Raw genomic sequence first — 15,890 nt, forward strand, 5'->3', positions numbered from 1 at the left:
ACGCCAGGAAAGCTCTAAAGGGTAGAGCCTACTGCTAAAAAGAGCGGATGGCTACTAAGTCTGCAGCTAGGATGCATAAGGGAGAATAACGGCTATGTCGTGTCAGGTTGCATGAAATCGGAGCATCTTCCGAGGCAATAGTGGGGTACCGCTTACCTGTGAGCAATTAGAAGCACTCTAGAAACTATGTAGAATGTCACTGACCTTCTCCATCTCACAGCAACCCGTCACATCGGGAATAGAGAGTAGCTTCAGTGGGCTAAAAACCAATGCTCCATAGCACAGTCTTCAGTCTGGCGATGTTGCCGTAGGAGAGACTGTAGAAAACTAGCAAAATGTTAGTGGTAACAAGAAGGTCGTACTACAGGACTCTATACCTGAGCTTGTTCCATTAGGGATATGTATCCTTATATAGATTATACATATACCCCAAGCACGGTCTGCTAGAGTAAGTATTAGTACATTAACACTTAGAATGGTTAAGTGCGTATTAGTCAAGAGGCGGGATAGTGAAAGAATTAAATAAGACCCTGTACTGGTCAAGATACACATAGAAATATTACATATTTGATAATGGATCCCACCAGTGACCCTTGACAATCATAGTGTTCACAATGAGGGATTAAACTTGAACCGCAGGGCCCATGATTTACTGGATACCCACCAATCTAATCAAGCCAGGCCTGACCCTGCCTATTCGGTGGGTGGCCCTAGACCTTCAGGCACAGAAGTGTGGTCTGTTGTCATTTAACCAAGTAAGCCCTGAGGATGGAATAGAATCTGGATTTTTATGTACTGATAGGAATGTACCCAGGGGCCACTTTATAGCCTCATTTTATTGAGATATGCGACTAAACAATAATATGGAGTACAGGAACCTATACAGAGAAAGGTACCTGTACATAGACATAGAATGCAATAATTATCCCAAGTAAAAAAGGATATATCTGTAAAGAAAACCCCAGTTAGTGCTAAAAAAAACAAAAAAAAAACAGGTGTTTCCCAATTATTAGGAAGTAGTCATACGAGGAACATGAATATATCGGTATACATACACACGTACACTTAGACAAATAGTTGCATGAGAAGTCAACATAGTAAGTATACTTGTCCGACTCCTGCACCAGGAGATCATTATGCTCTATATAATATATAAATATATACATAGTAGGAACCACAAATAGCGGGACTCCGAGACTTAAATAGTGATCAAAAAGGTATATCTAAACTATGTTGAAACAAACAGGCCGACGTTTCGGGGGATACGTGCCCCTTTGTCAAAGCGAGTATATATACATACACCTATATACACATACATTGTAATAATAATAACTCCCCCAAAAAGGGGGCGCCGTAGATATAAACTGACAGGAACAAAACTGTAACCCCAGAAGGGTGTAAGTGCCTATCTTATATACATGTGTGGACTACCAGAAGGCTCCCAGACAAGTATATGGTGCATATTAGAAGCCATGCCTTAGGGAATTGTGACTATCACAATGTAAACTGCAGAACATGACTCTAGTCTATAGAGCCAATATAATATATTATAGCCTACAGCTTCTGGTAATCCCAGCTGGCTTCCCATCTGTGGAACTAGAGGTAACCTAATGATTGCGGAAGCATAGGTATACCCACACATATAACAAATACATTCATAAATAGTATGTGTAAATCGAAGTTGTTGTACCAACCCACCGCAGCAGGAGAGTCCAGCCTCCAATTGCAGTATCTTTCTTTTTAAAATATGCAAGGTATCAGATATAAAACTGATAAGAACAAATCCTACCCTTGCCTTTATGGCAAGGATAAGAAGCGATACATATATATATATATATATATATATATATATATACATACATACATACATACATACATACATATACACATATCGCATACATGTACCCTCATACAAGGTCACAGATAACGATAATTTATCCAGGAGAAAACGTGAACGCAGTCCCCCACTTCCACAAATTATGCAGTCGAGATTTCCGCATTTTGAGAAATCATCGGGGGTCAGCACACCCATGGTGCAATGGATGCGCCTCGCCCTGAGAGAACCACCTTTGTGATCATGGTATCTTCCCTGCCAGGTAAGTATGAACTGTGGCTTACCTCCACGCAGGGAGACTGCTGATGTGCTGTGTGTCCTCTGTAGGCCTGATATTTTAGCAGCGTGCTGTCCCAGACTGGTATAGATCCTGGGAGCCTTCTGTCCTTGCCTTATCAGGTGAGCCATTTGAGCTCCAGTTGAACCCACCTTTTCAAAGTGGGGATCAAAAGGACGACCTCAGGTCAATGAAGTATACTGCATTATATTTAACGAATACAGGCATATTTGTCATGCGGAGGGCAAAGTGACATGGACACAGCCTCTGTATTAGGCTGCGGCATGTTCCTCCCTGAGCTAGTGTCGGGTCCAGACACTCACTCTATAATAGTGGCGGCGGGTTGTAGAGGTACTGCGTCAATAACATCTGACATTAGTGAGTACTGATTAATTTCTTAATCAAACAGCAGCCATCTTGAGATAGACAATTGTAAAATAGTCGCAACTATCTCTACACAGTGACATCACAATGACATAGGGCAGCAGATAGGATAGTTGTGGAGTCGACAGTTTTGAAGTGCTCTCCCCTACAGAATATAAGTACATTATCTGACCACCATATAGGAACTACAGAAATGAGCCAAGTTCTATATGGACCATGCCGCTGCGTGACTAAGTAAGCAGGAAAACTGCTACACTGCGTGCATAATTTGTAAACAGCTCAGTATGCCTCAGCATTGTACTATAATAGAGACCAAACTAGGTTCTATCTAGATTCTACAGCTATGCACAGGGGAGACTATACACATAGGTCCTCTTCATCTATATATTTATTAACAGTTCTTTCATTGGAAACATCAATAGAACAAAACTGGTTTTAACAGACAGTATATATAAGCAGGAAAGCCCCATATATATACACATATATACTTATACATACACTTAACTCATGTAGGCATGTATACAAAGCTACCCATATTGCATTAGGTCATAGGTAGACAAATGTGCTTGGAACTAACTCCAGCAGCGGTACAGTGAGTGCAGCATCTTCAGGCACAAACTTCTACCCTCTCCCTGCACTGCAAACAGCTGCCTCTGCAAAGTTACAGACTGCCTGTATTCTGTACAGTGACAGTCTCTGCATATGCCTGCGCTGTAGTGCGCGCCAACTGAGAGGGAGCAGTAACGGCTGCCGGACCTAAGCCACGCCCCCTCACTGCCGGGAGTAGAGCCCCGGCGCTATTGCATCCGGTCTTAACCGGCAATAAACTAACCCCTGCTGCTCACCACTATGGCATAGAGCAGAGGGAGGAGGAGATCACATCGGCAGCAGTCAAACACAGCGCTGTCAGACTCTTTTAAGTGAGCCAGCGCTGACTCAGCAGTGCAGGGATGTTAAGAGATGCGCCAGCAGCTCGTAGAAAGGCATTGCACAGCGCACCTATGTAATTAGACTGTCTGAACAGTCTCCCTTGATGGGTATCCGCGCTATATGCGCGGTAGCTCCGCCCCTTGTAATAACGCTAGCGGCGTTATACCAGGAATCCAGGACTGTATGAGCCTGGGAGGGGGCGGAGGGGCCGCAGATCTAACTCAGTCCCACGCTAGTCAGGGGAACAGAGCTATACTTACCAGCTGCTGGCATCAGGACTGCGGCTAGGCATGGGGAAGCACGGACACAGCTTCTATATTAAACTGTGGCGTGTCCCTCCCTGAGCTACTGCCAGGGTGCCTGGGACCCGGACACGCACTCTTTATTAGTGGTGGCGGGTCTCCTGATGCCTCCATGTAGCAGGCTGACAGACGCAGCACTCTGTCAGCCTGTCCTCAATGCTTGTTGAAGCTATGAAAATAAATAAAAGTTAAAATAAAAGTAAAATTACTAAGTGTGGGCTGGAGCTCAGCCCTATGTGACCGGCTCTTCTCGGGCACATTTCTAAAACTGGGGCTGATGGGGCATAGAGGGGGAGGAGCCAGTCACACTTCTGAATTATTTAAAGTGCCAGGCTCTACTCTACCACCGTCTATACCCCACTGTCTTGAACTCCAGTGTCCCCTAGTGGATGAAGGAGAAACAGTCATTGAAAAAAAAAAAAATTGGCAACAACCACAAGACATGAATTTGGAGAAAAGGTAAGTCTTTGGATGAAGAGATAACCTTGGTAACTGTTATGCGAGGGAGTGGTACTGTTACGCTTTGGGTTGTGGTCAAATTGTACAGGTGGAAAAGGAACAATGTAATCCAGTAATTTTTTATTTTTATTCTTCAGTCCTACATGGCAGCTATACTATAGGTTAGTAACCCATTCCCTTAGGGTAGAGAGCGAGAAAAGATCAGACTGCCCACTCCCCCAACATAGGGTAGCTCTTCTTGTCCTCCTTGTCATGTTCCTGTCTCTTCTAGGTAGAGATAGTAAGTCATTTGATATTCAGACCGGCAATGCACCACTTAGTAGCCGAAAGCCGCGGTGGTGGGGTGACTCCCTGGGGACCACTAGTTGCACGCTCAGCGCAGATGTGGTATGAAGTCGCGGCATTGACTGTTCTGTTCATGTTCACACAATCGACACAGGTCAGGGATCTAAAAAGTGGTGCAGTCAACCAGGAAGCTGCAGATACCCTCTGACTTCCCTGTTTATTGCACCATAGGAAGAAGCTACTATTGACCCTGAGACTTTTCCCCAATAGCCAGTCAGTGCCCTTGCAAGGTAAGTCCTTACTAGGGGCATTGCACTCTATATGAAATAACTAAGTTAGTTATACCTCTTTTCCACCAAAAACCCAGGTCCGACCTGGGTTTTTGGACATGGTTCCAACCCTGGTCAGACCCAGGTCAGACCCATTTACACTGCACCTTTGATCTGGGTTACTCCCAGGTCAGACCTGTTCACACTGAACTCAGGTCTGCCCTGCTAAACCTGTGAGGTCATAAAAAGTGGGAGGTGACTGCTCCACAACCACCAATCAGCTCATTTTAGGCATGATCCAGATCAGATAACCTGGGTTGCACCGTTTACACTGCACCATTACCTGGGTCCATCCTGGGTCCAACCCTGGTAGCTACCTGGGTTGGATTGCAGGGTCACTTGACCCAGGTTATTTTTCAGGGACCCTTTTACACTGAGCTGCGACCCGGGTAGACCCAGCAAAAACCCAGGTTTTTGCTCTGGTGTAAAAGGGGTATTAGTATGGTCACTTACGGCTTTCTCTGTTGCTTGTAAAGTTGCTGTGAAGAAAAAGCTCTGTAAAAAGAAGCATGTGAGAGTTTGTGCAGCCTGTAATAAGCCTATACCTGCTAATTAGGATAATGCAATTTGTGCTGATTGTGCTCAGTCTGAGGCTACTCCACCTTGGCCCTCTAATCAATTACAGGAGTCGATGGAGTGGATGAAAAAGTTCTTTTGTTTGAATGGAAGAATTTCTGGCATTGCGAGGTTCTAAGAAGTCTAGATCTCATACTAGCCTGGATTTGGAATATGATGCTGTTTCTGGTGCAGTTTTTCTCCGAGCTTGGCTTATAAGACAAATGTAATGATTTATCTAGTGAAGACTGGTGAAATATGTGAGGACACCAGGTGGTTTGTTTATTAAGTGTCGTTTTGTAAAACCCAACACTTCTGTTTGTGTTTATTCCCGATATTTAAAAGGGCAGCACTTATACTAGCCTTGTCTTGCTCAATAAAAACCAGTTTACTTGACTCCCGTTCAGTCTATCGGCCTCACGGAGATGTTTTACGAAGGATTTGATCACGCTTCTTGCACAAATAAGAAAACTGAAAATATCAATATGGCCGTACCTCGATGCAGGAGAATCAAAACAGATTGTACAGAACAGAGTAAATAAAGTCATTCTATTTCTTCAAGACCATGGATGGCTCAAACATTGGGAGAAGAGTCAGTTAACTCCGTCACTGCAAATCAAGTTTCTGGGGGTGCAGATGGAAATCCTGCAGGATACAGTGGCACTATCAAAAGAAAGGTTCATAAAGAAACAGGCGTTGTCAGCTCTAATACAGTCACAACACAGAATAAAGATTCGCACTGCTCTTCACTAGAATTTTTTTTCATCAACCCTACATACAGCAAGCATATGAGAAAATTACAGTGGGAGCTCCTGCCAAAACAGTTTTTTTCAAGCAATAAAGAGAACACCTCCTCAGATGAAGTATTTTGTGGCACCATGGGACTTGAACCTGATATTAAATGCTTTGCTGGCTCCCCTGTTTGAGCCTATGCAAGAAGTTTCCGTCATGACGTCTCTTCCATAGTTCCGAGGAGCAGCCGGGCAAACAGGACGGCGGCGGATGCAGGAACGGGGATTAAGGTAAGTGTTTTTTTTTTTTTTGTACAAGCGGCACTACAGGGGCATAACTATGGTGGCACTGCTACAGGGGCATAACTATGGGGGCACTGCTACAGGGGCATAACTATGGGGGCACTGCTACAGGGGCATAACTATGGGGGCTCTACTACAGGGGCATTATATGGGGGCACTACTATAGGATTTCCTTCCTTTCAAATCAAGGGGGTAACGTCGGCGTATCTAAATATATTTTGAGGTCAAAGGTAAAAAAGTCTAGTGTGTATGCACCTTAAAGCTACTACTGACTGCTGGGTTTTTAAACTATTTATACTTAATTTCTCAAGTATCCAGTGTCTGAATACAGTGATAGGGCAATTTAAATTTACCTGCAAAAGGTTAAAGTTCCGCCTCCTCTAATCATCTTCTAGATCTGGGCGCTTTTTGTGGATGCCTTATTAATTACATTTTTTTTTTTTTTTTTTAAATTTCCTCTTTTTTTTTCATTTATGCTCCCTTTTGGATAGCATCCCTCAGCCGCAGCTGGGAATGCCTGCAATTGAGCTGCCATCCTTCAGCGCTAGGCACTAGAAGACTTTGGGGGTGATTTAGTGAGGATCGCAATTGCAAAGCTGTGTGCTTTGCAATTCCGTCCTTGCTATTCTGCAATGCAGCAGGAGGTGTGTGACACCCCCTGCTGCATTTGCAATCCCAGCACTGCGACGGAGGTCGCAGGCTGGGATCAACAACCCCACCATTGGTGGTCTATTGTGGACGGCGCCGGGCCACCAGCCAGCTGAGTAAGCTTACTTAGACTGGCCGGCCTGCGAACCCAGAACACTGCACTTGCCACTCCCGGAAAACTGGGCGGACACGCCTTCATTTCCGAGAACGCCGGCCGCCCCCTCATAGAAGCCAGAAGGGGCTTCTATGCATCTGCCTGACAATCAGGCAGAGGAATAGAAGGGTCTGCGTGCGACTATGCAGGACCCATTCTGCACACTCGCAGATTCCTGATAGTCGGGAATCTGCGATCAGAGGTGCACTTGCGTGCACTGCTGAGTTGTGCCCTTTATCCTTAGTGTGGGTTCCTACTTCCCATTCCCACCAGTAAGGTCACCGCAGCCATTTTTTATTGAAGTACCCAGATGATCCACACTCTCAATAGCAGGAAACTAGTGGTAAGGTATAATAGGGTGCTGTGTTTTTTTTTTTTTTTTTGTGGGGCCTTCACTGTCACTGGACTATGGGCCTAATTCAGAGCCGCTCGCATGATGTGTATGCAAATTGCGTAGGCAGTGCTATCGCACAGCAATGCATTAGCACGCCCAGTATTTGAGTGATCACATAGTGTATGCAGACACCCACCAGCCTGTTTTAAGACACCCACCTGTGCACGTAATGTCCAGGAAGTGTATGCAACCATCGGTACATCAGGTAACTTCGGATGCTATCGCAGTTCTTGAGGTTGACCATACCCTGCCACAAGCACTGCGAGCACTTCAGTGTAAAAACAAGCCAGGTGACGTGTACTATGATGCTGTCTTATAATTATACACACCCCTAAAACACCGTTGAGATTCTCAGACACGTCTGCGTTTGCACCTCCACTCCCCCGTTTTTAATGGCCAGCCCCTGTTACCACCTACAAACGACCTCTCCTGTCACTCACTCTGCTGGGCTGTCTATGTGCAGCGAGCGAATGCATTGTGAACTTTCGCTAAGGTATGTGCACGCGCACGGCGATGCATGCGCACAATGCATACACACTGCATACTATCGGCGGCAGCGAGAGTATCCATCTTAGCGAGCGGGTCTGAATGAGCTCCTATGTCTTTTGCAGCACTGCATCCTCTTGTGTTGTGCAGCTGCAAATATCCTCTCCTTTTGTTCCCTCATATTCTCTGTCTGAGAAGTGTAGTGTGTGTCCAGGGCTCAGCCTGGAGAAGGGGCAGTCTCGAAAATGTCCAGGGTGGGAGCCTTGTATGTGGCAGGTGTGGTGAAGGACCAGTGGCCATGCTTGCCAGAAAAATGGAGAAAAGCATTTAAATCATATACGTGTATAAGAAAAATCCTGTTCTTAAGAAATTCCAGAAGCTAATATCCCAGAGTCAGGCTAAAAAAAGAACCTGAAGCTGAAAAGCGGATGTCTATATCAGCAAGATAATGATCAAAAGCATACCTCAGAATCAACCACGGAAGACTAAGGGGGATGAAAGATTAAGGTCTTGGAATTTCCCTTACAATTCCATTGAATATTCGAAATCTGTGAAATCTTAAGCATGCTGTGCAAGAAGACCTGATAACTAAAGCTGGGTACATGACACTGGAGCGATATCTGCCAATCAGAACGACAAATCGGGCATATCGTTCAGTGTGATGCCCAATTTGCGCGCTAAGGTGGTTGCATACGATATCTTGTGGTTGGCTGTGCAGCATGTCCAATCACACAAATTCGCATGCTGCACTATACGTAATAATGGAGGATGGAACGAGCGATCGTTCCGTTGGTCATTAAATCGGGTAGTGTGTACCGGCAATCATGCGATGTCATGGGTGAAGGCATATCAACCTGAACATCGTACCGATTGCCGGTCATTCCAGTGTGTACCGACCTTAAGCTAGATGAGCTCTTCAGGGAAGAGTAAGAAAACTTTCCTAAAGACTCTTGACTGGCTGCATGTAATCGCTAATGGGGTTATGTTTAGTACATGCCAAATTCATCATTGTTCTCAATCTGTTAAATACAGCAAATCCATACTGAGCCTGAATATCTTCATTCAGGTTTCTACCCTGTGTTAACTTCTTTTCTCTCAGACAATCAGTGAAACTTGACCAGAGGTGATCACACTTTTGCTAACATCTGTGTGTAGTAATCCATATTACTTTTAAAGTCAAACAAAAAAAATATGCATGTTACATTTAACTTTAACATTTTCACTTTATTACAAAGCAAGGGGTTATATTACTTCAGTTAGGCTTGAATACTTTAATTTATTTTATTGCATGAATGGAGGTATTTGACTAGCATACCATTGATTGTAAGGTTGACAGTGTCTGCTATAGATAGATCCAACCATATCTCCAGCCATTTATTGTTAATGCTATAATCTCTGCATAAAATTACATTTGTCTTGCCCATTTCATCTGTCATTTACAACTTAATCTGATGTCACATTAAAACTTTATAGTTCCCTCTGGTGATCTCCGTATCTGAGATCTTTATATATCTGCCACTCTGTACCGTGTGTAGTAACCATTTATCTATCTACTTAACAGAGCACCAGCCTCCCTATATCATTTCTGTGTTGCCGCGGTACGTGGAAGTGCGAACATTTGAACCTCGCCTGCTCGTGCAAAGTATTGAGCTTCAGCGGCCTCGCTTTATTACATCTGGAGGGTGAGCCATAGGCCTGCACTTGGCCATCTATTTCATGGTGCAAGTGATAAAATCTGTTGCAGTCTTTTGAAGAAAGGATGTCAGTGTGTTGTAAGCAAAGTACATAATAAATAGCACAGTTTTATGTTAGTTATATGTATACTAAACTCTGCAATGTTGCAGGGCAATACAGTACCCGAATTAAAGATTGGATTTTTATTGCCCACTTTGAGCAAGTTATGAATACCCTTCTACCGTGACAAAGTGACCATATACTGTTGGTAAAAATCTTTTTACATGTCGCACTAATTTAAAAATGCCTGAGTAATACCGTCCCAACATGACACCCCTCAAATAATTCACATTTAAATGGGCACTGAGAAACTTCTAGCCTTATTCGAGAAACTTTTATTACCTAAATAGTGCACTGACATGCAAATTTCACTGCTGCTTTGTACAGTTATACTGCAGTTTCTCCAAAAGTAATATAATATGGGCTGGGTTGGTTGGGATGCCCACAGTCAGGATACCGGATGTGAGAATCCTGACACAGTCATCCCGGCAGGGTGCTTGAAAACATTATGATCTTACCGCTCTCAAATTAGAAGCATCTTATTTAATAAAATCAATATGGTGTAATTGGTGAATAAGCGCTAATGAACAATTCTAAAGTTAGTGTGGAATAAATAGTATAATGTTTGGGAGATAAAAGATAAAAGTCAAAAATAAAAATTGGTAAAATAAATATAAAAATAAGTTATAGTAAACTAATCAATCAAAATAAAAACAAAGATAAGAATAGTATTAAAATAAAATGGCAAATAGATAATGAAAACAACACCATGGTGAGCTAAAAAAAAGCAATTCAAAACACTATCACTGATGGTGCCTGAAGAGGAAAAATTTAAATATATATAAATATAAAATATGTTTTACTTTTTTCCTCTTCAGGTATTTTTATTTTAATACTATTCTTATCTTTATTTTTATTTTGATTGATTGGTTTACTTTAACTTTTATTTTTATATATTTTTTTTATTATTTTTTGTTTATTTTACTAATTTTTTTTCTTTTGACTTTTATCTTTTATCTCCCAAACATTATACTATTTATTCCAAACATTAACTTTAGAATTGATTATTAGCGCTTATTCACCAATTACACTGACAGGGCACTACTTGTTCGGTATGCTACCCCTCTCCCTCCCCCTCTCTCTACCCTAACACTCCCTCTTTGGTGCCTAACACTAACCCCCTCCCCCCTAGTGCCTGAACCTAACCCTCCCCCTCTCCCTACCCTATCCCTTTAGTGCCGGTATATCGACTGTGTCCCATATAACTATATTAACTGAAATGCATGGGTGTGGTTCTGTCTCCTTAGGCCCGGACCCATACTCATGGAAGAAGCATAATCTATATATATATAATCACACAGAAAAAGATACTAATAACAGCGCTACACCAATACCAGTACTAAATGTCCAATGAATTAACCCTTGTAGGTTTTCTTTCCACTATACACTCCCATGTTCATGGTGGCAGCTTTCTTTCTACTTCAGGGTCCATAGGGGGTCCACAGGGTTGACCTTGGGGTATAGCTGGATCTGGATCCACGGGCACCACGCAGTTAAAGCTTTGCTGCTCCCAGGATGCACTTGGGTCCGTCCTCCTCTATACCCCGCCCCGGCCACAGGCACCTCAGTTTTAGTTGGTGCCCGGCCGGAGTCGGGTCACCCTGTCGCAGTGGGGCTGCAGGAGCAGCCCCTAAGCTTTATTTTAAAAGAGAAATTTTTTATTTTTTTCTACTTTTTTTACACTTTTAGAGCGGCAGCATCAGACTGTCCTTTAGGACGTCCACGCTGCCGCTCCTTCTCCCCGCTGGCGCCGCGATGCCAGTACAGCTCTGGGGATCGCGACGGGACCCCAGAGCCTGTACTAGCCGGGCTCTGGGGACTCCCTTGACTGCTGCCGGACGCGACGGGGATCAGGTAAGCCGCGGGTCGCCGCGTGCGGCGGCCCGCGGATACTTCAATGCAGTCAGGAGCCTCCGGTCTCTGGGGACTGACCGGAGGCGCTAGCGGCGGCGGCGGGCTCCCCCTCAATTGAGGAATACCCCGCGTGTCCGCTAGACCACCAGGGTATCAGGCTGGTAGCGGGACCGGCAACCCGGGGGTTAATTGCTAGCCAGGGGAGGCAGCCTTCCCTGTCTAGCGGCTCCTCCCCTCAGCTCAGCGCGCCTTTCAACTAGGAGTCTGGCGTCGCTGAGCTGCTCTTATCTCTCGGCCACTCCTCCTCTGAGGTCTCCGGCGGCCATCTTTACTGGCACATCGCAGACTCCCAGGCGGTATCAAGTGGACCGGTCCCCCTGTGTACCTCTCCCCTGCTAAAGGACAGTGTACACAGCGCTATAGCCCTCCCAGACACTGAATCTGGGCGGTTGATTGTAGCGGAAGGTGCAGTGAGTATAACTTTTCTGCATTGTATGTGACTATTGCTAGTGCTGCCTGTCTGTGACTTATTCTCCTTACTGTCAGCTTATAACTATCCCTTTCCTTCTCCTACGGCCCGGCAGGTGTGTGGGGGAAGGGCGTTTTTCTGAGACCCTCACTTATATAAAACACGTATTTGTGGGGTCAGTCACATACTGTTGTGTGCTACACAGTACCATATCTGGGCTGTTGTGTCGCATACTGGTGAGTGCGCGGGTGTTAAAACCGTAATTCCTCTGGTGATACCTATTTCTTGTGATTTACGGTATCATGTCTGATGAGGAGACTGAGCGCTCTGTGGCTCCTGTGCTATTTTCCTGCAGACGTTGTCCTGCTGGAGTTGATGGGGAGGACTTATCTCAGGATGGTCTGTGCGGGCGGTGCCAGCTGGTACCGGACCCCTCCAACCCCCCTGTATCACAGGACCCTCCTTGGGCGATGTTTTCACAGGTGCTGGCGTCTATTGCGGACCGGTTATAGGTCCCATCAGCGGTCCCTTCTAGGGCGTTACCGCAGCCCACCATCCCCCATTCCCCGAGGGTTCCACAAATGTTGCGGTCTTCCCCCGGGGCCCAGACTGTGGGTCCTTACTCGGGACTGCCTGTGTATGTGCAGTCTTCCCCAGGGACGCGTCAGTCTGTAGTGCCTTTGCAGAGTTTTGCTCCGACGGCTCCTCCGCCTTGGGTGGATGTTCTATCCAGCTCCGTACAGAGTCTGGCGGCTTCATCCTCGGCGTTTCAGTCCATGTTGCAAGGTGATGTGCCACCAAGGGTGTCTAAACGTCCGGTTGAGAGTTCACTAGCTGCGCAGTTGTCGGACTCGGAAGTGTCCTCAGATGATGGAGAAATCCATGAGGACTCTGACTCTGATGTCATGGGGCAGGAGGTGGAAGCTAAGTCCTCCATTAATGTTCCAGCCTTAGTTAGGGCGGTGCGGGCTATCCTACATGTTGAGGATGATGCGCCGGCTCCTAGGTCGAAGTTTCCTAATTTTAAAAAGGCCAAGGTGACCTCAACTGTGTTCCCCCTGTCTGATCAATTATCGGATCATATGGCGGCGGCCTGGCAATTACCTAGTAAGAGGTTCCATCCACAGAAGAGGTTGGCGGCGAACTATCCTTTTCCTGAAGCTCATTGCAGGAAATGGGAAACTCCGCCGGCGGTGGATTCCCACGTTACCCGCTTGATCAAAAGCGCGACGTTGCCATTGCCGTCTATCTCCTCTTTGAAGGATCCCACGGACAGGAAGGTGGAGACTTGTTTAAAGTCCATTTATTCTCTTTCCGGGGCGGTGGCTCGCCCGTCCATGGCTATCTCCTGGGTGGCTAAAGCCATTGAGGCATGGGCCAATGCCTTGGAGGATACCTTTCCTGATGAGGCTCCGGATATCCAGAGAGCGTTAGTGGGACAGATGCGGGATGCAGCTTCCTATATTGGGGAAGCGTCTTTGGATGCCAGCCTGCTCACTTCTAGGGTGTCGGCTGCAGCGGTATCTGCTCGGCGCTCCCTGTGGCTGAGGTCCTGGAGGGCTGATGCAGATTCAAAAAAGGGTCTGGAGGCCTTGCCTTTTAATGGTGATTTACTATTTGGTCCGGATTTGGACAGAATAGTGGATACTTTGGCTAAGTCCAAGTCGGCTTTTCTACCTTCGGCCTCTGCGCCGGCTAAAGTGAGGAGCGCTGCCTTTCGGTCCTTTCGGGTTCAGGGTAAGGCCAAGGGCCAGTCCTTCCCGAGACATTCGGCGACCAAGGCCGCACCCAAGCCCAAGAAGCAGGCATGGAGTGCTCGGCGCCCTTCTTCCAAGCAGGAGGATAAGCCTGCTGCCTGATGGGACGGGCCTCTCTCTGGGGGACCCCAGAGTGGGAGGCCGACTTCTCCAATTCGCCCAGTGTTGGCACAATACCACCACGGATGCCTGGGTTCGAGAAGTAGTCTCTCAGGGGTACGCCCTGTCTTTTCGGTTCAGGCCGCCCCACCAGTTTTTCTGTACGAGTCCTTCTCTGGACAAGACCAAAGCTGGTCAGATTCAGGTAGCTATAGAATCCTTGCTACAAGCAGGGGTCATTGTTCCCGTTCCGCAGTCTCAGCGCGGGACGGGGTACTATTCTACTCTGTTTCTGGTACAGAAACCCAATGGTTCTCATCGCCCTATCCTGAATTTGAAGTCTCTGAACAGATACCTCAGAGTTCCCAGGTTCAGGATGGAAACGTTACGTTCCATCATTCTGGCGATGGAACCCGGGGATTATATGGTCTCCCTCGATATCCAGGACGCCTATCTCCATGTGCCCATAGCACCGGCACATCAGCGGTATCTGAGGTTTGCTATCCTGAACCATCACTACCAATTTCGGGCGTTGCCTTTTGGCCTTTCCACGGCTCCGAGGGTGTTCACCAAGGTGATGGCGGTTATGGCTGCCCACCTTCGGGGTCAGGGTCTACGTCTGTTGCCGTACCTGGACGATCTTCTGCTGCTGGCGAGCTCCCCGGAGGTGCTTCTTCGACATCTCCACCTGACCATTGCTTGTCTTCAAGCACACGGGTGGTTGATAAACTGGAAGAAGTCCTCCCTGATTCCATCACAGCGGATGGTTCATTTGGGAGCCCTGCTGGATTCTCGTCAGCAGCGGATTTTCCTGACTCCAGAGAAGGTCTCCTCCCTGCAGCTGCGGATACACAGTTGCCTGAGCAGTTGCCGCCTGTTGGTCCATTCAGCTATGAGAGTTCTGGGGTCCATGGTGTCGACATTCGACATGGTGGAATTTGCCCAGTTCCATTCCCGGCCCCTGCAGGGGCTGATTCTATCGGAATGGAACGGGTTACCTCACCGGATCCGCTCTCAGATGCTGGTGTTGTCCGCGGAGGTTCGGCAGTCTTTGGCTTGGTGGCTTCAGACGGTGCATCTGGTCGAGGGGCGCCCCTTTTGGATCCCGGACTGGGTCCTGCTCACGACGGATGCCAGTCTTCGGGGTTGGGGGGCAGTGACCGGCTCATTATCGCTTCAGGGTCGTTGGTCCGCGGAAGAAGCACTTCTCCCCATCAACATCCTGGAACTGCGGGCTGTGTACAGGGCCCTGCAGTCGTCCGGCCCCGCTCTTCACGGAAGGGCGGTTCAGGTGCAGTCCGACAACGCCACCACGGTGGCGTACATCAACCACCAAGGGGGAACTCGCAGTCGGGCAGCAATGTCGGAGGTGTCTCGCATTCTTGCTTGGGCGGAGTGTCACGTTCCAGCGATCTCGGCAGTCTTCATTCCCGGAGTCCTCAATTGGGAGGCGGACTTCCTCAGCCGTCACGATGTGCATCCCGGGGAATGGTCGCTTCACCCAGAGGTGTTTCAGCTACTCGTGGACAGGTGGGGGCTGCCGGAGCTGGACTTGATGGCCTCCCGTCACAATCACAAGTTGCCCGTTTACGGGTCAAGGACAAGAGACGCAGGCGCCTGTCTGGTAGACGCTCTGTCGGTGAAATGGACGTTTCACCTGGCGTATCTGTTTCCTCCGATATCCTTACCTCCTCGGGTTCTGCGGAAATTCAAGCAGGACGGCGGCACGCTCGTGCTGGTGGCTCCGGCGTGGCCCAGACGTCCTTGGTACTCCGATCTGAGGTGCCTCTCCATCGACGCTCCGTACCTTCTTCCTCAGCGTCGGGACCTGTTGTCTCAGGGGCCC

The 15,890-nt window shown here is 47.1% G+C and overlaps 1 protein-coding gene and 1 non-coding gene across 2 annotated transcripts in view; one reads left to right on the top strand and one right to left on the bottom strand.

Moving 5' to 3' along the window:
• VPS39 (VPS39 subunit of HOPS complex) overlaps positions 1 to 15,890 on the top strand; it is a 109,894-nt gene that overhangs the window by 11,441 nt on the left and 82,563 nt on the right. Inside the window, exon 9 of the mRNA XM_088456590.1 lies at positions 9,633 to 9,753. Within this exon, the coding sequence (XP_088312716.1) occupies positions 9,633 to 9,753 (121 nt within the window). The remainder of the gene's footprint in view (positions 1 to 9,632; positions 9,754 to 15,890) is intronic.
• LOC148477541 (U1 spliceosomal RNA) lies at positions 1,940 to 2,104 on the bottom strand. Its single transcript, XR_015872504.1, has one exon. It is a non-coding gene; the product is annotated as a U1 spliceosomal RNA (small nuclear RNA).

Source organism: Taudactylus pleione, unplaced genomic scaffold (genome assembly GCF_031769625.1).
Source record: "Taudactylus pleione unplaced genomic scaffold, aTauple2 ptg000707l, whole genome shotgun sequence".
Lineage (NCBI taxonomy): Eukaryota > Metazoa > Chordata > Amphibia > Anura > Myobatrachidae > Taudactylus > Taudactylus pleione.